General features: G+C 35.9%; 1 protein-coding gene across 4 annotated transcripts in view; it reads right to left on the minus strand.

Annotated features, from left to right (window-relative positions):
* Window positions 1–377: 377 nt before the first annotated feature.
* The window catches only part of LOC110035608 (serine/threonine-protein kinase CTR1), a 112,802-nt gene continuing 86,727 nt past the window's right edge, over window positions 378–26,452 (minus strand). For 2 of the 4 annotated variants that reach the window (XM_020739866.1, XM_020739863.1), the window contains 3 exons: window positions 2,132–2,263; window positions 1,948–2,048; window positions 379–851 (listed from right to left, as the gene is read on the minus strand). In XM_020739866.1, coding sequence (XP_020595525.1) covers window positions 761–851; window positions 1,948–2,048; window positions 2,132–2,263 — 324 coding nt within the window. In that variant the 3' untranslated portion in view covers window positions 379–760. Of the gene's footprint in view, window positions 852–1,947; window positions 2,049–2,131; window positions 2,264–26,452 lie in introns of all 4 variants that reach the window. The other 2 variants (XM_020739865.1, XM_020739864.1) reach the window with 2 other exon arrangements.

The raw sequence follows: 26,452 nt of genomic DNA on the forward strand, positions 1-26,452 counted from the left end.
TATATATATATAGAGTAATATGAAACTCTTATATATATATATATATATATATATATATATATATAATTTTTGTTTTGTGGCTGTTCATCATTTTATTTAAATGCAATGACAAAATACTTGAGGCCCAGCAATTTGCTTTGATTAACTTCGTGGTACTTGATGGTGCTATGGACTCATGGATTTGAATCAAACAAACAAGCTTTCTATTGGTAAAATTGTAAATTATCTCTGACCAAGCATGCCAATATGGGCAAAATTTCTATCCATAAAATATTTCATATTTATACAGAACAGGTACACATCCTAAGTACAAAGAATATGCAAAATCATATAAAAAAAAACTCATCAAACTACAGATTTTTATTTGTGTTCACTTTCATAATTACACAACATTTAAGCTTTATTTGGTTAAAAGATACATAGAATTGGGCTCACATTGTAAGGTGAGAAAATCTATAAACATTTTAGCTTACAACATGAAATATTAACACAAATAAGCATGAAACAAACCCAGTACATTTTAATTTTATTTTTATTTTCTTTGTTTTAAACTTTCATTCTTTCTTCATACCATCATCAAAAACTGCCGGTGACATTATGTAGCAAGTCAAGGGCAGATATCAGAAGTACTACTTTGAAGATATATATTCATGATCGCCTAGCAAGAGATACCAATGGTTCACCAATACATGATTGCCATTCGCGGAAGGAAAAGCTTGGTAGACCATGTTCAGAACCAGTTAACTATATGGTATCTGCTTCACGAGCTCCCCACTTGCGCGGCTGATGATTTAATAAGCTTCTTCAGTGTTTCCACGATGCTTGAAAATGGAGGTCGCTGCTTCGGATCACTAAACAAAAGAGAAATACCACGGTGAGAGACTACATCAACAAGAATTAGAAAGGAAATTCCACATGCAAAGTCTGTTGGAAAATGGCAGTTTGGCTGGAAGCATAAAAGTTATACCAAGATGTCATTCAGCAGTAGCTGCAGAGTTTTTATTTTTATCAAACTTAGAAAATAGGGAATAGTAATATTTTTTTAACTGTAAATGCTTGGCATATTTTTTTCTATCTTCTTATTTTAAAAGGGAATTTTGACAAAATTTTAGTTGGTAGTTAAGCAGATAGAAATGCACATTCTTATATTCGTCAGGATAATGTTTTGAACTTGATCGTCCAAGATTTGAATAACATTTTTAATTTTAAATTACTGTTTCAACTGAAGTTTACACCTTTCACTTGTTGCTGATAATTTGATGATTAATATTTGCTAAGAAGCAGGGCCTGAGGACGGGCAACCTACGAACAAAATCATTCGGAATATAATAGAAAATCCTACTAGCTTGGTGTTTCAAGGGCTTCGGGCAAATCTATCAGTGCTAATTGCTGGAGAAATAAAATTTGAAAAAATCTTCTGTCATAAAATAAGGAGTATTATTCAGAAAATAATTCGTGAATGTATTCTTTTCTTTTCATAGAGAAAGAACTAAATATAGCCCCTGGGCAATATGTGCAGGCTTCGTTAATTCATCAATTTATCCAAATATCCAAGTCCAACCAAGTTGTGAAGAATGTTTTTCATCACATATAAACAAATAAATCGGCCTCCTTTATGTTGATTTATAACAACAAAGATGGTATTCTACTATTACTTTCAAATAGGGAAATTTACAGACATACCTCACACAATTCTTATCGATTTAAATAATTAACAACTAAAGTTTGAAATTTACATTTGTAACACCTTGATGCTATATAAGCCTATACATAAAACAGGTGCATTTGGCTTTTAAAAGGTTAGTAATGTGATGTTTAAGATTTAAGTGTTATAAATGTAAATATTAAGTTTTAGGTGTTAGATATATAAATACATAATATTTTTGTGTGGTATGTCAAGAAAATGCAAGAAGATTTAAAGGCAGAGAAGGATAAGAGCACTCTTACTCGGCCCAGCAAGACTCCACAAGGGCTGCTAATGCAGGAGACGTATCCTGGGGTATAGGGAGCCTTCTATTCTGAAAAGCAACTGCTCCAACCACCTGAAACTATCAATTAGGTTATGAAATCCATCCAAAAAAGTTAATCCCTCACGAAATGGCTTATATATGCAACAGGTTTTATTTTTTACCTGGCCAGGGCTAAGCCCTCTCCATGGCTGTTGCTTTGTCAAAAGTTCCCATAAAATTACCCCAAAGCTGAATACATCCGACTTCTCATTTGTTGGCTCTCCACGGAGAAATTCTGGCGCCATCCATTCAGGCTGAAATAAAAATTATTAAATTAACTTCTGCTTATAAACCATTATAATTTGATGGAAAACTTTTACGAACTCAGAAATAACATACAGTGCACAGAATTATGCTAATAGCTAGAGTTGCTTGCTGGAGTACAGATTGCTAGAAATGATTGGTGCAGATTAGAATAGTTTTAGATAGATGGTGTGGTACTGCCATTTGAACCCCAGGATCGTTCCAATATCTGTTCCCCCAGTTCTCCTCCATTACAAACACACATTAATGTTTTTCCAGCTCTCTTGATAATTTAACCCTGCTCCTGCTCACTTCGAAACAACTGCAACACCGACGAAATCCCCTAAACCTTCCTCTCTCAAGATCAACGCTTCCCTCCTCTCTCTTTCCCCTCTCCACTATCGTGTGCCTTATCCCATTAGTGCCAAACGCTAGCTTCTTCCTCTCTGTCATTGAAAACGAACGAAAGCGCATGTGTTTTCCTCTTCACTGAAGCCTCATCTGTCTTATGACTACACCAAAGGCGCATAAACTCCCGATCTCGTCTTATCTGCCATACAAATCAAGCAGTAGATCGAAGCCAAAGGGCTTCGCCTAATTCCTTGTACAAATTCACAGTATCACACCGCCCGTTCCCAATATTTGTGCAATTCAAGAGCTGAAGCCAAAACCCAAAGATCCTTTTCATTTCTCCTCTATTTGAGTTGAACCGTGGAAAAGCCGCCGGCCTTCCCAATGTTTCACACGTGAGTTCACCTTCGCTCGCCCCGATCTTCCTATTCACATGCTCCAATCGGTCAATTGCACGCACAAATCTATCGCCGCTTCACTATGCCGAAAAAAGGGGGAGGAGAAAATTAATCATTTTAAAATTTGAAACAAATCATATCCACAGCTGAAAAATTTTTCATTGACTTCAGCTCACGAAAAGGAAACATCATATCAAGTGAATCATTATATTCACTCAAAAGTAATTCCATACTAGTAAGGACGTGGCTCGAGTTCTGCTTGTGTGGTTTGGACCAAATGTCGCATAACATAGTAATTACAACAGGGGTCCTTAAATCGGGTGGCTGCTGTCAAATGACACCATTATATTATAATTATAGTCGCAACCCATATACTCCTAAAAAATTTCTATCCATTGATTTGTGAACCATAAAGGTATATCTGATAGAGATAAAATTCAAATTAATCCTGTTAATCCTGCGGCACTGTAGCCTCGCACTTTCCTAGACCTGCACCGGCTGGATGAAATCAAAGGGGTCGGTTTTAATTGGATCTTAAATGATGCATTTCCCTTTCATTTTTCTCATTTCCTCACTCCGTCTTCATAAGTCCAAAGCTTCTTTTGCTCGTGTCCTATAGTAGGCGTGAATAGGCGTGAACAACAAGTTTTATCTTGCGATTGGGAGTTCCAAGAAGATAATTGACAAGAGAATCCTTATTAATATGCCATTTAGAACATTCATTTCCTTTCCCACAATCTTTTTCTGTGACTTGTTGCAAGTGTTATCGCATTCCCAGTCAATGGAGTGGGAAGCAACATACTGGTCAAAAGCTCTGAACTTGAACAATTAGCTCTCGAGTAGGGTTGTTAGCGAGAAAATAAAGAAGATAAGAGGAAGAAAAGAAATAAACAAAAGCTTTAGGGAGAATTTATTGGGAAGCCTTTTCGAGGTAAGATTAGCCAAGTAAATTATGGTTAGCAAAAATTTCATAAAAATTTTCAGAGAATTATAATTCCAGGTGATTTACTCTAGGTGGCAAACTCGATGCGAGCATGAAGAAACTCGTCAGATAACTACTTCGTTGATTCAGGTGAAATAACTTTGTGCTAAATTAAGAATAATATATTTTTGCAGGATTTCTATATGATTTATTGATACATGAGTTTATTTAGAAATTTTTTGCATATTGTTCAATATGCATATGATACATGGATGTAAATTTGAGCTGACATTAGTGATGCTTCTGATTTTACTATTTTTATTGCTAAGATGAGCATGATTATGAAATAATTGCTTGCATGTATTCGTATAATGCTGTATAAACACATGATAAATGATTTGTATATGATCAATGATAATTACAAAAATTATGTTTAAAGAAATATCCCAAGTGTTATGATAGATATACTATTTATATGAATGTCTGCAGGTATGGCTTTAGTCTCTTCATATTTCGGCAGGGACAACTATTGGCATCAGGAGACTATTGATAATAGTTATGTTGAAAGAGGCTCAACAGTTATCAATAGTTATGTAGCTGGCAGGCTGGGTTACGACCCAATGACATGAAATAACATAAATATAATTAAACTCTATGCAATTACAAGTAACATTCCTAAGACTATAGTTATAGATAATGAAATCATTAAGAAAATTCCTATGATTATATATGAATGAATGAATGAATGACATATATGTTTGTCGCAGTGGTTATTATTTACTACATTTCATGCACTTACCTTAAATGTCTCACATTATTTAAATATATTTGTTTTATATACTGTTGTAATGCTTATGAGCTACAATTTCACATGCACGTTGTCTTAGTTCCCTTTATAAAATTTTACTTTAGTCTATAAAGGAATGAATGAAATATATGTTTGTCTCAATGTTTATTATTTACTATATTTCGTGCACTTACCTTAAATGTCTCACATGATTTAAATATGTTTGTTTTACATACAGTTGTTATGCATATGAGCTACAATTTCACACGCGTGTCGCTTTCTTTTCCTCTATAAGGTTTCACTTCAATCTTGACTAGTTCATTGAGCTTGTAGCGCATTCTTATCTGTTGCTGAATTTCAGGAGTGGGTGAAGAGGATTGGGAAAATTAGCTAGGTGTGTTGGTGTACAATTTTTGCATTGCGTATTTTAGAACTGTAAAGGCTTTTAGGTACATATTTTTCATTAGGTCATATTTTCTTTTTTGCTGCTTTGTATATATTTGGTAATAGGATTTTGCACACTTTCAAGTATATGAGAATGTTAATGAATTAGATTGTTATCTTTGAGATGGTTAAGTTTGACTAAATTGTTATCTGTTGAGTCCTGATTTGTACAAGTCAGAACTAGTGTGGTGAGAACTTTATTTGGCTTGGTCATTCACCTCTATCACACCACAATTGACCCTAAAGCAGGGAGGGGGGTTTAGCTAAGGTGTGACGTACTATAACGAGCCTACTAGATGTTGATAGAGTTGTAGGCTGGAATAAGATGTGTTGGCCATGCCAATAAATGAAGATTTAGCTGAAATGTGGGCGAGAGACGAGAAGGAATTACAATAAGACATGCATGCATGGCTGAGCAAGGAGAGGGCATGTTGTACTTGACTAGTTGGAGGCGACACGGGGTGGGGGATTGAATTCCAAGGAAAACGGAGATGACTAATAAATGCAAATGCAAAATTTGCCTTTAGGTTTTCTGATGGTTCTAGTAGCTAGATTGTTACTTGTAAGAAAATTTCAACAACATATATGATCCTAGTTGTATTATAGGAGGTTGAAAGGCCGATCATACCTGATTGAAATCTTAATTGATGAAGATGATTTGAGAAAATAGCGAACCATTTAAGTGAAGCTTGTTTAGGAGCGTTTATGACTTTGTTAAGATATGATGTGCGTTTAAGGATTCCTAAAAGTTGAGGAGCTTTGCCATTAAGTTTGTTTTAGTTAAATTGCCATGAATGCATTGGATAAAACAAGCTGAGTAAATGAGAAAACCTCTGTTATAAGCAATAATTAAATAGTGAGAATCTAGGAAGATAGACCTTTCCATGATGGGTCCATGTCTACCATCCAAGGAGTGATAGATGGATTAATTGGAGATAATTTAAGAAACTTTTTTATTAGTTTTTATTTTCTTCTTATGTATGTTTATTTCAAAATTATTTCCTCTCTATGTATATGTTAGATATAGTTGGTAAGATTATAAATTAGAAATGACTAGTTTCTCTATATATGTAGCCTTATGGTTGAAGATTTGTAATGAGAATTGAGTATTCCCTCCCATGTGTTGACCCACTTTCCCTCTATTTACACTTCATTGACCTTCACTTAAGTTGAATGCTGAGCCAAACGTTGAATCAATCATAACCAAAAAATTATCATTTTCTCTCTTGAGATTATTGTATGGCTCAAAACATCATTTTAGCAATTGCACAAATGTTCATTGTTGTATTTACAAAACACACAAATAAATTCGACGATAGTTTGAAATAATGTTTACATGAAATCTTTCAATTCAAAATTTTCATGCATAAAATTTGCAGTGAAACTCTAAAATTATCATTCTTTCTCACGAGTCGATCTGATGATCCAAATTACATCTTGAAAGTTGAATAATCCTCGTAATATAAAACTGCACATTTGTTCCAGTAAAATTCATTAAAATCTCCAACTCAAAAATTGCCTTTTTTTAGCTCTCCAAGCGTTTGAGCCCATTTTTATCAAGGATATTTCACTTAAGAACTTGATTAAATCAAAGCCACATGCACAGCTGGGCTCCTCATGTTTTCCCCTTCGAAATGAGTCTAAGTTGACTTTTGGCCATACCCGACTACTCAATTCCAACTGTCTGCCACAAACCTCTAATCACTTCAAATGACCATAACTTGAGCAAAAGACTAACTTTTTCGAAACCATTTAGACAATTGGATTCCTTGCTTCATCCTCTTCGGAATGACATAAACTTCCATTTTTCCATTGACAATGAAACTAGTTAGAAAATCAGCGGAAACAAAATCAACTTTTATTCATACTCAAATACGGTTACAACATGATACAAACAAAAGGAGGAACTACAAAAAAACAGTTTCCGACTAGAATCAGAAGAAATGATCCAAGAGCAGTGGTGGCTTCGATGAAGTGGCAAGGGAAAAGGGGAAGGATGGAGGGCTGCCAAATATGTTGGAAAGGAGGTTGGTGATGCCGAGGCGAACCAGACAGCAAGGAAAACTGATGTAGGGGGGGCAAAAGGCTGCAATGGGCGGCTGGGAGGGCTGGAAAGTAAGGCCAACAGCAGGTTGGAAGGGAATAACGTGCTGGAAGGTGGATGGGAAAGAGACCTTTCAAAGAGTTGGATTGCAAGGCAGTAGCAGCAAAGGGGAGCCAAGTCAACAGGAATGGTAAGGGGATGGCCGACGGCTAATAGAAGGGGAGGAATGGGGAGGATAATAGAGGAATATACATCACCACCTCAGAGTAGGATTCAACCGAAGCACCACCACCTCCTCAGATATAGCCCTAGAACAGGGAGAACAACTCAACAAAGGAACCTAAAAACAACACAACAAAAAATGAACTTTGAACCTCTCAAAAAAAAAATTATAAGAACTTAAACAAGAGAAAATAGGAAAGGAAAGAACAACAAAGCTAGCGCCGCCTCATATTATGGCTGCTCAATCTGTAAGATGTTCGTTTGGACCGCTCGGTTAGGGAATTCCCTGGACCGGTCTTACACTGTACCAGTCAGATCGGTCCCCTGCTCCCGCCCGCGTTGGAGTATCTCAGCACCCGCATCATTCTCCCTGGGTTGGGGAAGCTTCGACCTCATTCATCGAAGCTTCCAGTTCCTATATTCAATCCTGGTGGCACTTGAGTCCCACCATCGACTGCGCTGTCCCCACAACGCGTCGGAGAAGCCTGCCCACTATGTGAGCACATGCCCATCTTGAGTTGTTCTTCTAAAAATGTGAACCACTCCTGTACTTTTAATTCATCCCATAGTAACCCACAGTCGATTCAATTGGGTGTGCAGTCAAAGCAACCTACACCTTCCCATCTGGCGGTGGCTTTGCTGGTGCGATGTTGAACGTGAGTCCCTAAAATACCCTCGGTCGTATCTGTCTTGTATTCTGAGTGGGTGTCTCGGTTCTCTTGTTCGGTGTCATCACTAAAACTGGTCCTTTTGATATTGCTCTGGTTGTAAGGGCTACTGGGATCATGGGCTACGCAGAAGGGAGTAGAATGATGTGCTTCCCATTCTTGGTGAATGAGTATATGTTCCTGAATTCCTCATCCTGAGTCCTTCGGTCAAACTGTCACGATTTTCCCAACAGAAGTTGGCAGACATCCCTAGGGACCACGCCACAACACACCTGCTCCTATATCTGGCCCCAAACTAAGAACTCTAAGCATCTCTAGTTGATTTTGATCCGATTTGTCCTTCCTCAGCCACTTTAGTGAAGACAGTTGGGAATGCTATCGATTAGAAAGTCTCAACTTCTCTACCATCTGTGTTGCTGTCTTATTACGACTGCTCCCACCATCGACGATGAGAATGCATACCTTTCTATTCACTGTGCAGCGGGTGTAAAATGTGGCGGCAAACTCACTACAAAACCCTTGTGTCCTTCGTCTGTAGGATACGTCAAATCAAGAGTCTCTCCATCTGGTGGAAGCTGATACACCTCATCCTATTTTTCAGCTTTCTCCTCGTCGTTCAACTCTTTAACGACAATTTGATCTATGAGTGTGCTTACCTTATTCGTGGGACAGCTGGAGGCTACGTGGTCGTAGTCGTGGCATCGATAACACTTTTTGGCCGATACCATGTTGGAGAAGTTACACTTCTCCTATCTCTTCTTGCTTTGATCCAAAGTATCATTCCCATATCTGGGCTTGCCAGTGTGTCACGAGATATCCCTATAAGTCGTGGTATCTATAGGTGATTTCCTGCCTAAAAGTTGTTGTCTGACATATGATTGTTGCTTTCTCTGCTTCTATTGTATTTCCACCTTCAAGACAAATGTCTAGAGATCTCCCAATGCCCAATATAGTTATAGTTGCACCATATTGCTAATATTAGGCTTCAAGCCCCAAAGTATCTGACCCCTGTATTTTCCTCTAGCTCCATCTAATCACATATCAATTGCAAATGATCAAACTGCTTCATGAACTCTTCTAATGATAGATCCCTCTGTTGCAAGTGATGGAGTTTCAGAAACATATTATGACGATAATAGAGTGGGAGGCATTTGCTCTACATTGCTTTCTTCATCTTCACCCACCTCATAATCTTATTGTTGCCCACGCTTTTTCTTTGCCTCTATAAGTTCTCACACCACAGAGAATCACTCTTCTTCCGCTTGATGACTTTAATTTAATCCGCCTATCACTTGACAGTTCTTTATACTTGGAGATCTTCTCAACAGCCTATAACCAATCAATGAATTCCTCATGATCCATACCACTCTGGCAGATCTACCTTGACAAAGTTTTGTGTCCTCCAAAAGATATCTCCTCACTGCGAGTCTCCCTTTGAGGGAGATTCTTGTGTACTCATAATCTTATTGTTGAAGTCTTGTGTCCTCATAATCTTATTGTTGCTCTTGCTTTTTCTCTGCCTCTGTAAGTTCTCACACCACAGAGAAGCACTCTTCTTCCGCTTGATGGCTTTAATTTGACCCGCCTATCACCTGACAGTTCTTTATAATTGGAGATCTGTTGAACAACCTACTATAACCAATCAATGAATTCCTCATGATCCATACCTCATTCGAGCTATGGTAGATCTACCTTGATGACAAAGTCTTGTGTCCTCCAAATGATCTCCTCACTGCAAGACTCCCTTTGAGGGAGATTCAGATATTCCTCTTTAGGTCTCCTCTGAAGTCGGATTTCAAAACGCCGTGGCTTATCTTATTCATCGCTGAAATTATCTCTATGGAAGGGATTCAGATCCTCATCTCTCCTCTTTGACTCTCCAGATCTCGGTCAAAGGTAACTTATTTCAGTGTTAATTCTTCTATCTTTGCAAGCCTTTGTTGAAAGCGATAGAGCTCCCACCTTATCCCTTCCTGGGTAGGTTCGGGCATGTATCACCGAGGTGACATGGCTAGTGTTTAGGAATAGGAAGGAAAATTTTGGTGGAGATAGGTTTTGGGAAAATCAAGAGGTGGATAAGGGTAGGAATGAAAAATTTTGGTGCAAGGGTAAGGTGGATGCTAGAAAACTATAGGATATGATTAGGGTGAGACTAGCTCTGATATCAAATGATGTCACAACTAGTTAGAAAATCAACTGAAATAAAATCAACTTTTATTAATATTGAAATAGGGTTACAAAATGACATAAACGAAAAGAGGAACTACAACAACAAACAAATCTCCGACTATGACTGAAAGAAAAGATCTGAGAGCGGTGGTGGCGTCGACAAAGTGCCAAGGGAAAAGGGGAAGGGTGGAGAGTTGGCAGATATGTTGGAAGGGTGGTTGGTGATGACGAAGTGAGTCAGACAAGAAGGAGAACTGCTGTAGAGGGCCCGACAGGCTGCAAGGGGCGGCTGGGAGGGCTGGACAGTAAGACATTAGCAGATTGGAGGGGAATAGGGTGCTGGAAGGAGAATTGGAAAGGTTGGATAACAAGGCAATGGCAGCAAGTCAGCAGGGATGGTAGGGGGATGGCTAACGACTAATGGAAGGGGAGTATAGAAGGGGTAGGGAGGAGGATAAAGAAAGAGACATTACCATCTCGAAGTAGGAACCAGCCGGAATACCATCGCCTACTTGGATACAACCTTAGAATAGGGAGAACAGCTCCACAAAGAAATCTGAAAAAAAAAAAAACCTAAATCTCTAAAAGCAACAATTATAAAGACTTAAGGTCCGTTTGGGCCGCTTTTTTGCGGCTTCGCAGCACTGAATCGCGAAAAAAATTTGTTTGGCTTGGAGCGTCACGACAGAAGTTAAAGTAGAAGAGAAGCGGAAAACGGTATCCACCCCGCGGCATAGCTTTCGCATGGTGTAAAAGGCTTGTTTTGCCCCTCACAAAAAACCCTCATCCCGCCCTCTTCTGCGCGCTTTCTTCTTCCTCTGAATCCCGCGGCTCGCCAAACATTCTTCTTCCCCGCTCTTCTTCTTCGACCAGGTTCTTCTTCCCCGCGTTCTTCTTCCCCTCTTCTTCCTCGACTAGGACCGCAGCTTCCCCGCTCTTCTTCCTCGACCAGCACTGCAGCCCGTTCTTCTTTCCCGCTGCGTTCTTCTTCCCCGCTCTTCTACCTCGACCAAGACCGCAGCCCGTTCTTCTTCCCCGCGGTCTTCTTCCCCGCTCTTCTTCCTCGACCACGCAGCGCCCGTTCTCTTCCCCGCTCTTCTCCCCTTATTTTTGTTCTTCTTCCTTGACCAGGAACCAATTCCCGCGTCTTGCCATGTCGCCTGGTGTCGCCGCATCCGTTCTTCTTCCTCGATCAGGACCAACGAGGCAGGTAATCCCATCTTCTTAGCAGTTGTCCAACATATGTAGCTCAAATTAACTGAAGAAATGGGCATTCTTTGAAGTTTCTCTTGTGTTTACTATTGATGGCGAATTTTAGAAATATTTTACACATTGACATGGGAAACGTATTTGTGATGATTCTTAGGTTGCATTTCAGGTGTAAAATTTATGTCTTAATCTACTCGATAAATGTCAAATACTATTTTCATTAGAGCCAAACTTTAAGCTGGTTAGTTGTGAAGGAGATTTATGAGTTTTGCTCATTGGAGGTTGTGAGCAAATGAATGATTAGGGCAACTTAAATTACCTGCGTTTATTAGGTTTTTTTTTTGTTTTGTATTTTATAATTTTAATTTCAGTTAGTTTGGATCATACTTGTTATAATGTGCTTATGAGAACGCAATTTTTTCTCCAGTATTATGTTCATGGTTTGCTTTCACTCTAGTTTGGCTTATTTGGATAATTCAGGCTACAAGTTGTTGTTGTTGATATTACTATGTAGTTATAGATTAGCCGAATTGATTATATAGACTCAATTTTGAGTTGAATCGAATGAATCTTGAGGAAGCTTTCTTTGAGTTGAAGCCAAGAAATTTTTTATTTTGTTTGATTAAAATTTCAGCAATTATTGAGCAAGTTTTGAGTGTCAGATATAGTTTAATATATTCACTTTCATCGTCTGATCAGAAAACCTTTTGTCATCGAATGAGTTTTAAGAAAGCTTTCTTTGAGTTGAGGCCAATCAATTTTGATTTATATTTAATTAAATGTTGAGTAATTATTGAGCAAGTTTTGGGCGTCGAACATAGTTTGGGGCCGCTCACTTTCATCCTGTGATCAAAAATCCTTTTGTCATCTCAAAATGGGGTTGGTTTTATGAACCTTATTTTCTATTCCATTCATTCCTTTTATGTTTTGCTTTAGGAGTTAGACTTATTATATGTAAAGTATTATTTAAAAACTGCGTGTTCCCTAAATATCTAACACCTAAACTTCACTTTATTCTACTTTCTAATTGATTTTACTGTTGTGTTTCATGACTTTGTCTTGTTATAGTAAAAACATGAATAGTAAGCCTAAAGAAGTTGTTACACCAGCATTGTGAGAAAAAGATACGAAAATTATATTTTGTGATATTTGTCTTAAAGAGATTGAACGGGGAAATATACCAACGACCCATTTCAATAAAGAAGGGTGACAAAATATTATAAAAAAATTCAAGGTATGTCCAGGCAAAGAATATGACAGGTTGCAAATGAAGAACAAGTGTGATCAAATGAAGAAGGAATGAAAAATTTGGAAGGAATTGAAAAGGGGTTCTACTGGCATTGGTTGGGATCCAGTGAAGCGAACAGTTGATGCATCTGAGGAATAATAGGCTGAAAGACTTACGGTGAGCTTTGTTTGTAAACTTCTTCATTTTGTTACATTATATTGTATTCTAATTTGGTGTTTATCAAGTTCTGTGTAGGTTGTTACTGCTGTAAAGAAGTTTAAGCTTCTAGGAATTGAGCCTGAATTTGAGGAGAAACTCGACCGCGTGTTTGGGGGAGTGGTTGCAACTAAGAACTACGCATGTAGCCCAAGTGAGACAGGGTTCTCGAGTTTCAGTTGATTTCATTGACGTCCCCAGCCCATATCAGAACAAATATGAAACCATTTCGCGTTCCAAACATCCTAGGGTTGTTAATAAAAGAAAATCTGGTGCTTCTTCACTCAGAAACGAGCTATCCGAGGCGATTTCTTGTTTCAAAGCAGAATGTCAGACTTCTCATTCAAGCACTATCGCAGAGGCACTTGAAATCCTAAGTGCTACGGCCGAAATTTATGCAGATGAAAAGTTATATCTGTTCGCAGCAGAATTGCTAAAAGACCCGATCCGTAGGGATTTTTTTGTGCAGATGTCTGCCGCCCGCAGAGGCATATATTCATAATCGTTTGAACAATTGATATTTTTTATATTTTTCATCACTAGAACATTTACACTGCATTATTTATTTTTTTCTTTCTAGAGTTGTGTTTGTGAACTCTGTTGTATCTTCCTAATTACTTGCAAACATTTATTTTTTTTTATTGTCACAAACTCTTATGTAAATGATAATTATTTAGGGGAAACATTTAGGGATACCCATCACTATGAATGCAAATAGAAGAAGACAGATGAAAAAAATATGCCTTCGGAAGCATTTGAATACTGTCAGGTCAGTCTTTCACAGAAGAAGAGACTGAGGCTTCCCTCGCCTTATCGCCTTCACAGTAGATGGGGAAGGTGCAAGCAAGATGACAGAGCTGAAGAAACGAATAACTGATGAGATAATATGTCTATGAATGAAAAATTTTAGAACTTATTAGCTGAATATTATTAGAAATATTGCTTACTCTGATTTTTTTTCAACTTCATATTTATCTATTAAGTTGTTTTCTTTCGTTTAGTTTGATTCCTGGGAATTATTTTTTTGATACTACGATATCTTGTTGTATTTTTCTAGCACCAATGCAATCTGTGCATGAAAGTATTTTTTTTCAAGTGGTATGAGAGATTTGGGTGGTATACATGCAAAAAAAAAATTAATTTTTGGTGCTAGATGTGTAAATACATTGGAATTGATGTTATTATCTTCTATAGAGCTGTTGAAATATCTTTTTATTGATTGCAAAGGATTAATGCGGCATAAACTCCATGCTATGTTTAAATGAGTAATGTTTTATCCTCCAAATAGAACTTGTTAGTTGATGGATCATTTTAGAGTATCACTTCACCCTAAAAATAAAACTTATTAGTTTAATGGTCTGTTTGTGGCAGTTTTTTTTTCTCATTGGCTTTTTGAATGTTGGGTTCATTTGTAGCCCTATGTCACCGTAGCATTCAAGCATCAGTGTTAAAAAATGGTAGTTGGTTCTGTTTGGAAATTGAACAAAGCTGAATCAGCTTCCTATTCCCATTTTATTTCTTCGCTTCTTTGTATCTTCAGGACCCCCAAAGATGCCTTAAGAGCTTTGTGGTAACACGATTTGGGCAGCATTTAAGCAGGATTTGATCTGCATTACGCCAATTCACAATTTGGGCAGCATTGAAGGTAATAGATTGTGTTATGCACTTCTTAATGACTACGAAATGGAAGGACTTTATGCTTCCATGGAGCCTGTTATGGGATCTTGAATTTAGGATCTTGAATTTAATTTAGCTTGAATACATAAAATGAAAATGACTGAATTTTTTTGGTTCGGTCATTTGGTGTAATCTCTTTTATAAAATTGTTGCAAATTGAATTCTCTTTTATTTACTTTTGAAAGATGAGGTGATTGATGGCCAAATACCATCTGATCTTGCGTAATTGATATTTCCTATGGTTAAATCTATTCATTACATGTGTTTTTAAATATCATATTTCCTATGATATTTCCTATGGTTAAATCTATTCATTACAGTGCTAGTTTTGTAAGTAGCAATGTTTAAGTGTTATGTATGCAGTTGTCCTTACTTTATGCTGATGGGCAAGATGGTATGTATGTAAATCTTCCTAAAATGAAGTAGTATGGTGGCATATACTTTGTAAAAATTAAAGTTTAGGTGTTAGATATGTGGATACATAAGAATTAAGTGGTATGTATGTAAATCTTCCTAAAATTTAACGATCTCCCAAGTGGAGGTCATGATTGTCGAGTTAAAAGAATTTCTGAATCCATGATTTGGAAAGGTTTTGGAAAGGTTTTCCTTTTATCAGACGCTGTATTTTTTCTAGAAGCAGCAAAACCATCAGAGTTGATACAAGGGTGTAAGCCCTGCAGATTTAATACCTTGTCTTTTTCTCTTGCATTGGTTTTCTTTATCAACATGTATTTAAATTTAACTTCTTATTCCATGAGACAGTTGTTTATTGGATTTTGCTGCTTGAGATATTAAGATGAATCCAAGCTTCTGATCTTTACATGTATGTATGCTTGTTGCTTATTTACTTTTGAAAGATGAGGTGATTTACGGCCAAATACCATCTGATCTTGCGTAACTGATATTTCCTATGGTTAAATCTATTCATTACATGTGTTTTTAAATCAGATGTTGTATTATTTCCTTCTATCAGATGCTGTCGAGCAGACAAACCATCAGAGTTGATACAAGGGTGTAAGCTCTACAGATTTAATACCTTGCCATTTTGAATGAAAGTGTATTTATAATCAGGGTGCTATTAAATCACCCTATTTTAAAATATCCCTATGCAGGAATAATTCCATAACACTTCAATGAAAAAGGGTGCTTGCTTTGTAATTATCAATGTTTGTAGTGCTATATTTGTAACTTGCCCGAGCTGTACTCAATTGTTTTTGTTATATGGGAGTTGAAACAGGAGCATTTACATACATACTACCGCATTTACATACATACCACTGCTGATGCATGCCATTGGAGTTAAGTTTATTTGTTAATTCTATTGTACTTTTACTTTGTAGTTGAACGAATTTTAAATTTATAGTTGAATAAATTTTAAAAAAACTGAAGCGAGGAGCATATAAATGAATGTGTTTATGAATCCGAACCAAATCAATCGAGTATGTGTTAGATATGTAAATACTTCAGAATTGAGTGGCATGTATGTAAATGTTATTTTGAGTAATTGTCACAATTAAGATGGCCTTTAACTGTCATCTATATATCTGCTGTTTTTTTGCGCATTCTATTTATTTTCATGTCGCTGGAGTTGGTGAAATTTGAATACATTCAGATGTCGTTATCTCATTCTATTTATTTTGCTCATTCTATTTATTTTCATACTCTGTTAGAATATTGCATTAAATTTTGATATTCGGATATATACACAATGTATTTTGAGCATTTTGGATATATATGTAGTATAACAACAATAAGAAAAGCTTTCTTGTTTGGATGAACTTTAACAAGCTGGGCTCAACAATTTGTGTTAAAAGCTGGTCATATTTTACTTTGGATGTTGTGAAGGTTTCTACCTTTAGGTATCCATAAGATGAGGTCCATCACTTTGAAGTTTCACTAATTTATAACATAATAAAATTTGCTTCTGGAGTTTAAAAAATTTCACTGTTACAGTCCTTCTATAAACAGTTTTATCAAACAAGGACATAATTGTCATTTTTTCCAGAAACAGCTGTTCTGCAGTTGTTTTCACATAGTTGCACCAAACAAACAGCCAGCTTCCGTGAAGCTGCTTCCCCACAATAGCTTCCTGGGGCAACGTAGCTGCAGCTGAAAAGTTGGGCAGCTGCAGCTGCACCAAACAGAGCCTTAAAAAAAGGAAAACGAGAAAGGAAAGAACAACAAGCCTAGGCGGCATTATCGCCACATATTATGGTTTCTCGATCTGTAAGTTGTTCGCTTAGACCGCTTGATTAGGTATTTCCCTAGACCGGTCCTCAACTGGGCCGGTCCCCTGCTCCCGCAAGCGCTAGAATATCCCTCCACCCGCTTCAGCCATAATTGTCATAAATGTCTTGGCCGAATCATTAAAACTTTCCAAAATCGGCTCTCCATGCCCTTTTGATCATTAGATGGTGAAAGCAATTGTGTAATGTCCCACTCCAAAAAATGTTATTGAAGTATGCAGTATTTTTGGTTTTGCTAGTATGTCATAAAAGATTCGTAAAAAGGTTTTTCACAGATAGCTATGTCTTTGTCCAAGCTGATGAGGAAAGATGTTCAATTTGAGTACAATGCGGAATGTGAGCCCAGTTTTCAAGAATTAAAAACTATTTCGCCATTGCTCCAGTGTTTGCTATGCCATCAGGTACAAAAGCATTTCAAATTTACAGGGCTGCCTTGTTATGCAAATTACAAAAGCAATAGCCTATACATCCAGACAGTTGAAGCCACATGAATGAAACTATCCGACACATGACATAAAATTAGCTGTTGCAGCGTTCGCTCTCAAGATTTTGAGAAATTATTTATATGGCGTTAAATGCGAAGTATTCACGGACCAAGAGAGTCCGAAGTGCATTTTCATGTATTGAAATTGAGGCAGTGAAAATGGTTAGAGTTGATCAAAGACTGATCTGGATATACAGTATTATTCTAGCCGAGTAAACATAGATGTTGATGTTTTGAGCCGTAAATACATAGGTAGTGCAAGCTGGACTTTTACTCGTAGACCATAGTTAATTAAGGAAATTAACATTTTACAGTTGAATATTAGAAGACCAAAATATAGTGCGTATTTGCATCAACTGATAGTACAACCAAATTTGATAAATAAAATTAAGGGAGCTCAGAAATGTAATAATAAATATCTGAAACTCCTCAAACAATGTCAATCAAGAAAAATGTCATATATGACTTTTGATGAAGATGACATTATCAGAAATAAACTACAGTTATGGGCACCTGCTGATTCTAATTTCATTCAAGCAGCTAGAAAATGTACAAAGATTTGAAATTGATATTAGGTGGCCAGGTATGAAAAAAAATATTGCTAAATATGTATTTATGTCAAGCGTGTCGGATTGTAAATGTTGAGCATCATAAGCCTAGTGGATTGCTACAATCATGGCTTACACCTAAATGGAAATGAATTCTTTATGGGATTCTCTCGATCCAGACATGCTTGTGATAGCATTGACAGACTAACAAAGTTAGTTCACTTTTTGCCTAACAGACGGACAGATTCAGTTGCAATATTTCTTAGATTATACGTCAAAGAAATTATTGGATTACATGGAATTCCAAGTCATAGTTTCTGACAGAGATGGAAGATTCACGTAAAGGTTGTGGAATAACACATTTGATCCATAAGCCAACGTAAAATCAGACAAACAATTTAAGTGGTAGAATATTTGTTGCAGCTTTGTGTTCTCGACTGTGGAAACAGTTGGCAAGATCACATTCCAGTGAAGGAGTTCACCTACAACAATATCTATCATTCCAGCATCAAAATGGCTCCTTACAAAGCACTGCATGACAAGAAATGTAGAACACTTTTGAGTTGGGTCGAAGTTGGTGAACGTCAAATGTTAGGTTCTAAGTTGGTTGATGAAACTACAAAAAAAATCAAATTAATTAAAGACAGAGTGAAAGCGGCTCAAGATCGACAACAGAAATATGATAACCCAATGCAGTAGAATTTGAAACTGATGATTTCAAAATTTTCAAAGTCAGACCAATGAAAGGTGCAGCTAGATTTGGTCAATGAAGCAAATTTACTCCAAGGTACATCTGTCCTTTTTAAATTATAAAAATGATCGATCCTATTGCTTACAAGCTAGCGTAACATTCTGATATGTCAAATATTCACGGTATGTTTGACAATTCAATGTCGAGAAAATGAGTTTCAAATTTAGAGTAAAAGACTTCAAATTAAGAGCGAAAGATATTCAAGTCAGAAAAACATAATTTATATTGGAGATCCTGAAAGCATTTTAAAAATTGATTTTAAGAAGTTGAGAATTAAACAAATTCCTTTTATCAAAATAGAACGGAAGCCAAACCTGAAAATGGAACTACAAAGGAAAAAGAAGAAATGCGGTAAAGATATCTCTCTTAAAGTAAAGACATAAATTTTGATGACAAAATGCTAATGAGGGGAGAGCTGTAATGCAGAAAATTTGGGAATCAGATAAAAGTTCAATAACTTTAAGACTACCCCAAATTTCGCATCACATGAAATTTAATTGAAACATTTTTATAAAATTCAACACAACGAATCGATCAATTCGATATAAAGTACTATGCATTAATTCTGAGTAGATTGGGAGATAAGAAATCTTAAAGTTATAAGTTTAATTAAATTAAATAAACCTCAATTAATTCTCTTAATCTCGCTTGAGCACTGTTCCAGCAGACATAACTCACGTTTTTCAGCCATTAGGTTCGATCGGATGGCTGAGAGAGGTAGGGGATCGCATTAAAAGTCATGTCCCACTCATTTCTCCCATAATCTACCTACATGCAACTAAGCAGCAACCCGACACCATAGCATTAGTTACCAGCAGAGAGGCGAGCAGCAGTTCTGGGAGCTGCAAGTCATGACAGTGAGCTCCAAAACGAAATCAAAAGGTACGAAACCTTCTCTCACACTATTCTAGTCATTCCTTCCGCTTATTTTTGTTTTGACGTTTGGCACGATTCGTGCCTCATTTTTTCATTTCCAGTGGCTTTAGCAAACAACGAACTTGTGTCGAAAGCGTCAAACTCAGTAAGCTTCTGTAAGGTCATTAGCACTAACTCAACAAAGGAGAAGGGGTGTTAGGAAGGAAAGAGGAGAAGAGTAGGCGGTATCGGAAGGGCAAGTTATGCCAAGAAGCCTGTTTGAGGCATGTGTTGGAATTTAAAGCATATGTTTCGTTAAATCACAATACGAGATAGAATTTTAAGAACATCTACGATTTCTATGATTCCTAGGTTGTTTATATGAGGCAACGAGCTCGAGAAAAACATGAGGAAACTTGTCGTAGGGCTGTTTCATAAAGTTAGGTAGAAGACTTTCATATGATTTCTTGTTTTACATGGATGTAATTCGATAGCATGCATATTGTAGATGAAGACGTGCACTGAACGCATGAAGGCAAGATGGATTCTTCTTATGATACCATATGATATTATTATGCTACGATTAAACTACGATACATATGAGCATGCTTAAGATATAAGTTGTCCGTGGGAGTTTATTTAATATGATTCAAACATGCGAAATATGAAATGCCTACGAATATTTGTTACATGTATTATGCTTTACGAAATGTCACAAAGAATGTTATGGCAGACTATTGCCTCAGTGCTTGCAAGTACGCTATGCAGAAACGCCGTATTCATGACTCCTGTTGTTGATGCAACGAAGAAACTCTGGAAACTATTGTAATCAGACGTTGACAAAGCATAGGGGATCGTTGGTATTAGCGAGGCTATGAATAACAGTTATGTTGGGGGCCCAACCTTTATTAATAATTTATATGGTATTTGAGGCAAAGTGGCAACCTATGATATGACATGACATAAAAATAGTTTACACAAATAAATAAACCAATCAAGTTATAAATTATAAATAAGTGCACAACAAGTCTCCCAAACATAAATATATTTACAGCTGACATTACTATGAAATAATATATATAAAATGACATTACTATGATTACATATGATAAACAACTTATGAATATGTTTTTTATTCTACTTATGATTTCATGCTTATAACATACATGTTTATACAAAAGTTTTAATTTCAATACTACCTATTTTTTTCATGACTATATGATTCTAACAAATTGTGGCTTGTATGTAGACAAACATAGTTACATATGAGTATACACGTTTTTTTTCGTGTAGAAAATCTTTATTTTAGTCTTGATTATTTCTCTGAGCTCGTTGTTGCTCACACTACAATGTTGCCTTCAAAGCAAGAGAAACGAGCACAGAGTGAGTAGTTAAGTATAATTTATACAGTTTTTGCACTGTATAATTTTGGGAGCGTGTATAGGTATTTTGGACATGTCCTGTTATTAGTAATAGATTTAACAACTATGTAAAGTTTATATGTTTTGATAATATTATTTTGCATGTTTTCGAGTATGTATATGAATGAATTATGAAATAGAATGAATGCCGTATGTTTGTGACAAATTAATTAGACTAGTTTATCACCTATTGGGTCATGATTCTAAAAGTCAGGACGTGTGCTGGTGAAAATTTAGTCTGACTAATTGTCCGAATCTGTCGCAACTTAGCCGATCCTTAAAAAGGTGATGAATTTAGGTGTGACACATTTGAATGACCAACATCTATCAGTGGTTATGACGGCAGACGGGCTACATAACAACCTAATAAAATTAATTGTGTCAGAGTTTATGCAAATATAAAGTGACATTCTGACATTTTTTTAGTAAGAGAATAATGAGAATAGAAATGAAAATAGAAGTGAAGCAATTCACTTATGATATTGCATTATAAAGTGACTTAAATAATATATTAATAGCAATTATGTTTATTTATGACAACCATTATATTTATTATTTATAAGTATGTTTTAATTATAATTTAAGTATCAAAGCATATTAATTTATTAGTACTATTGGTACTCATGTTAGACATCGACTAGCATACAAATTATTTTTTTCTAAGAAAATTTTATTTTATCATTGTTGATCTCATTGAACGTGTAGCATACTAGAAATTATTATACTACTTTTCAAGGTGGGGCAAGCAACAGGCGGACAATAAACCAAATGACTCGCATTTTTTATAACTTTTGAATACAAAATTATGTGATTATAAGAGAATTTTGGGATATGTATGATTTCCTATTTAAATTAATTATAACCAAATGAAATTAAATGTAAGAGTTTGTGATGATTGATAAGAATAATTTTCTACTCAGTTGATCTAGACAAGTACAAATTATAATGAGTGTTGGTGAAATTTTGAGTCAGATTAAATCATTTTCTTTTATTACACATTTGGTTAACTTGAGGGTATTAACTGGGGTGTGACAGTGGTCTCCAAGTTGAGGGTGGAGGGTGGAGGGTGGTAAGATGTTGAGAATGGATTGCATGAGAAGTTAGATTGGATACATGTACAAGTTTAAAATGAGAATTTAAGACATTTGTTGAGGAGGGTGTAGTGTAGAAGTTGGGTGGAACACTATCATTGCACCTAATAAAATAAATTATGTCAACTTTATGCAAATATAAAGTGACATTTTGAAATTTTAGTTAAAGAATATTGAGAATAAAAATAAAGATAAAAGTGAATCAAATTCACATATGATATTGCATGATAAAGTGACTTCAGTAATATACTACTAGCAATTATGTTTACTTATGCAGTTATGGTGGTAATGTGATTTTCAAAATGGATATTAAGAAGGTCTTTGATACTATTAGATGGGAATTTAACTTGGATGTGCTTCATGATATTGGCTTTCAGGATGATTTTTGTAATCTCATTAGTGGAATTCTTAATAATAATTATTATTCTATTTTGATTAAAAATAGGGCTTGTGGCTTCTTTAAAGCCTATAGAGCGATTAAACAAGGTGATCTACTGTCCCCTTATCTTTTTTTTATCATTATCTTTTTTTATTTATCCAAATGTTTAAATAATTTGTTTTCAAAGTACCCTAACATGTATTATTATAATAGAGGTATGGTTGGCATCTCTCGTTTGAGCTTTGCTGGTGATTTAATTATTTTTTCTAATGCCAACAAAAGATCTATTAGGAAAGTTTGGAATGGAGTTCTCCACTTTCAAGAGATTTCTAGTATGAGGTTCAATTCTTCCAAATGTCATATTTATTGCTCTAAGCATATTTCTCATGTAAAGAAATATTGGTTGGACCATACCAATTGTAACAAAGCCAATCTTCCTTTGGTTTATTTGGGTTTTACTTTGGATAAAAATGGTAAGTGAAAAGCTCTGTTCTTGACTTTATTTGACAAAATAAAGAACAAAATACTTTCTTGGGAGAGTAAGTTCCTTTCATTTGGTGGGAGGATTACTATCCTTAAGAGTATTCTCACTTCTATTCTTCTATATATTATGCAAGTATTCTCACTTCTATTCCTCTATATTATTATAGATTGGAAGCTTTATTTAATAAATTTTTGTGGGATACTAATAATAAGCATAATTTGCATTGGAAAAACTGAAATAAGCTTTGTAAACCTCTGGCTAAAGGAGGACTTGGCTTTAGAAGTTTGAAAGATATTATTCATATAAATTATATGAAACTTTGGTAGGTTTAAGAAGAATGATACTATCGGAGCCTCCCTTTTGCTTGCTAAATATTGTAATAATACTAATCCTATTGCCGCTGCCTCTTCCAATTTTGACACTTATATTTGGAAAGGGATGCTTAAAGTCTCTAAAACTACTGAAATGCTTATTAATTAGGACATTGGTAGTGGGAATGCTTCCTTTTGGTATGATGATTGGTTGCAAAAAAGTGCTCTTATGGATTGCTATGGTAGACCACAGGATATCAATATTAAAGTGAAAGATTTTTGGACAAGTAATACTTGGAATTATGATGAATTGAAACAAATTTTATTGTTTGATTATGCTAAAATTTATATCTAAGATTCCCATCAATAATACGAGTAAGGACCTTCCTAAAATTAAAGATAAAATTAGAGACAATTGCTAAATCCTTTGCTAACTCTTTTTAAGTTTTTCGGGGTATTGATCTTCATCGGATCTAGAACTCTTGGGTGAAGCCATCTTTATCTTTTTTCATTTGGAGGATTTTTCATAAATTCCTTCCTATTGATGATATACTAAAATTAAAAGGACTCGAAATTGTTTCTTGTTACTTATTTTGTAGGGAAGAGGAAGAATCTATTAACCATTTGTTTATTAGTTGTAGGTTTGTTGAGAGTAGTTGGAGTAAGGAATTTGCCTTTTTTAAGAGAAGCTGGAATGCAGGTATCTATCAAGAAGTGGATGACATATTTAAGGATTAGAGAACTCTTGGTCATGCAATCTTTTCCAACATTCCTTCTGTTTTTCTTTGGTTTATTTGATTTACTCATAACAATGTTAAATTTAAGGATGAGATACCAAATCTCAATAAAACATTTGGTATGATCGTCAGTTATTTGGTCAATAGCCTCACTTTTAATGGTTTTAAATGCAGATATAATAATAGAATTAAAAATATCTTCCTTAATTTGAATGTTTTTGACACACATACTGCTAGTCCTAATCTTGTTGTGAATTGGTTGGAGCCGACTGCTACCTATGGATGCGAGTTGGAATGATAATAAAGCTAGTATTGGAGGAGTATGCAAGAATTTTCTCGGATTGGCCATTTATTGGTTTACTACAGCTGCTATTCCAATCTCGCCTAGTGTGGCTGAAGCGGATGTAAGGTTTTTGGACTTGTGATTGCTAGGAAGAAAAGTTGGAAATACGTTAAACTTGAAACCGATTCCTTATTATTGTGACAGTATTGCAATGCTGAGAAAGATCCACATTGGAGTATCAACTTTCGAATGAAAAGAATTGCTGAGATGTACAAGAATTTATGCATCAAATGGTACATACTAAAAGAGAAGGAAATAAGATTGCTCATTGAGCGGCTAAATTGGGGAGTTCTTTTAACTTGGCTGTTGTTTCTAATCAGTTTCCTAGGGACCTTAATCGGCTTTTGTTGATGGACTTACTTTAGCTTTCGTTGTTGCTTACTTTCCGTATGTTGATTTTCTTGTTTCTGTTTTCCCGTGTTGTTTTTTTTTCTTTGAGGTGAGTTATATTTTCTTTTCTGGAAAGAGGGACCTTAGTTTTTATCTTTTTAAGTGAGTTGTATGGGGTGTGCAGTTGGTAACTCTTTTCCATTTTTGTATTTTTTATTAGTGGAATAAAATTAAGAAGTAGAATAATACTCTTTTATAAAATAAAAATAACCAAATGAAATGAAATGTAAGAAATTGTGATGATTAGTAAGAATAATTTTCTACTCATTGATCCAAACGAGTATAAGTTAAAATGAGTGTTGGTGAAATTTTGTGCCTGATTGAATCATCTTTCTTTGTTACATCTTTGGTTAACCTAAGGGGATTGACTAGGGTGTGACAGGTGGCCTCCAAGTTGGGGGTGGAGGATTGAGGATGGTAAGATGTTTAGATTGGATGGGATGAGAAGTTGGATTGGATACATATATAAGTTTAAGTTGAGAGTTTGAGACATTTGTTGAAGCCAGTGTAGTGTAGAAGTTGGGGTGGACCACTATAATTTTGGTCGGGTGACAACTGCTCATGATGAGAAGATAAAATTTATATTAGATAATGGAGCTTCAAATGCTGGCTTGGCTAAAAGAAAGGTTGATACCAAAGTGAGAGACAGAGCAGTAGATGATTGTTTGAGAGATTAGCTCTATGCAAACAACGGGTTGTCGAATGACCTAGTTTATTACAATATTCACATAATATAAGAGGGTTACAGGATTGCCGACCTAGTCTGGGTTGATGAATGCCATCCTAATTTGAAAGTATCAAGGCTATGACATCTCCTAATGATAGTTTGACTGAAAGAACAAACTCTTCCACAGCACGTGACTCTTACACAGCACGTGGTGTCTGAGAATTGCCATGTGATTGTTACTTTTTGTAAAGAGTGAAAGTTACATGCCATTACATTTGATAGATTGATTTCCTCACTAGAAACAAAGAAGTAGTGGATAAATAGTTAATAATTTTCTTCGAATAACAATTTTGAATTCTTAGGCCTAGTTTGAGAGAATGTTTCATCTCTTTTGCAGTTTTGCAATAATAGAGAAAACGGAGTTCTGTTTGGACAAGGATTTTCTCCGAACGTTTCTTCCACCGCAACGGCAAATGTTCTCATTTTGAAATGCGAACCAAGGATGGCTTCGTGACCTACGTTCCGCGTTTGATAGTGAAAATATCCAAAATATCCCGAGTACCTCAGTTACAATTTTGAATGCTTAGGCCTAGTTTGAGACAATGTGAAAGATGTGGGGTTGGTACTTTTAGGGGCTCAACTTTTAGGGTTCCTAGTTTGAGACTGTGAAATATCCACCCCAAGAATGCTTAGGCCTAGTTTAAGGGACTCAACTTTTAGGGTTCCTAGTTGTGGGGTTGGTACTTTTGATCATGATATGGACATAGAAAATTTTAGTGCTTTACTTGGTAAATCCCTTGCCCCATCTCTTGTGCCACCCACTCTGGAAGTTGGAATTTTCAGTGCCTCTAGAGCTATGCCTGGGTGAAATATATGTCAACCCATTGAGGGTCTGACAATTACTCATTCCATTTCTTCTCTGTGATAATGTATCCGTGCTCACCAACGCTACATCTGATGGCTCTAAAATAGAGGTAGTTGATGATTCAAGCGCAATCTAGTTTTGTCTTAAAAAAATTTTAGGCATAACCATACTGATTGCTTCAAAGCCCATAAATAATTAAGGGACTCAACTTTTAGGGTTGTGGGGTTGGTACTTTTGATCATGGTATGGACATTGAAAATTTTAGTGCTTTACTTGGTATAACCCTTGCCCCA

Source organism: Phalaenopsis equestris, unplaced genomic scaffold, assembly GCF_001263595.1.
Source record: "Phalaenopsis equestris unplaced genomic scaffold, ASM126359v1 Scaffold198458, whole genome shotgun sequence".
NCBI lineage: Eukaryota > Viridiplantae > Streptophyta > Magnoliopsida > Asparagales > Orchidaceae > Phalaenopsis > Phalaenopsis equestris.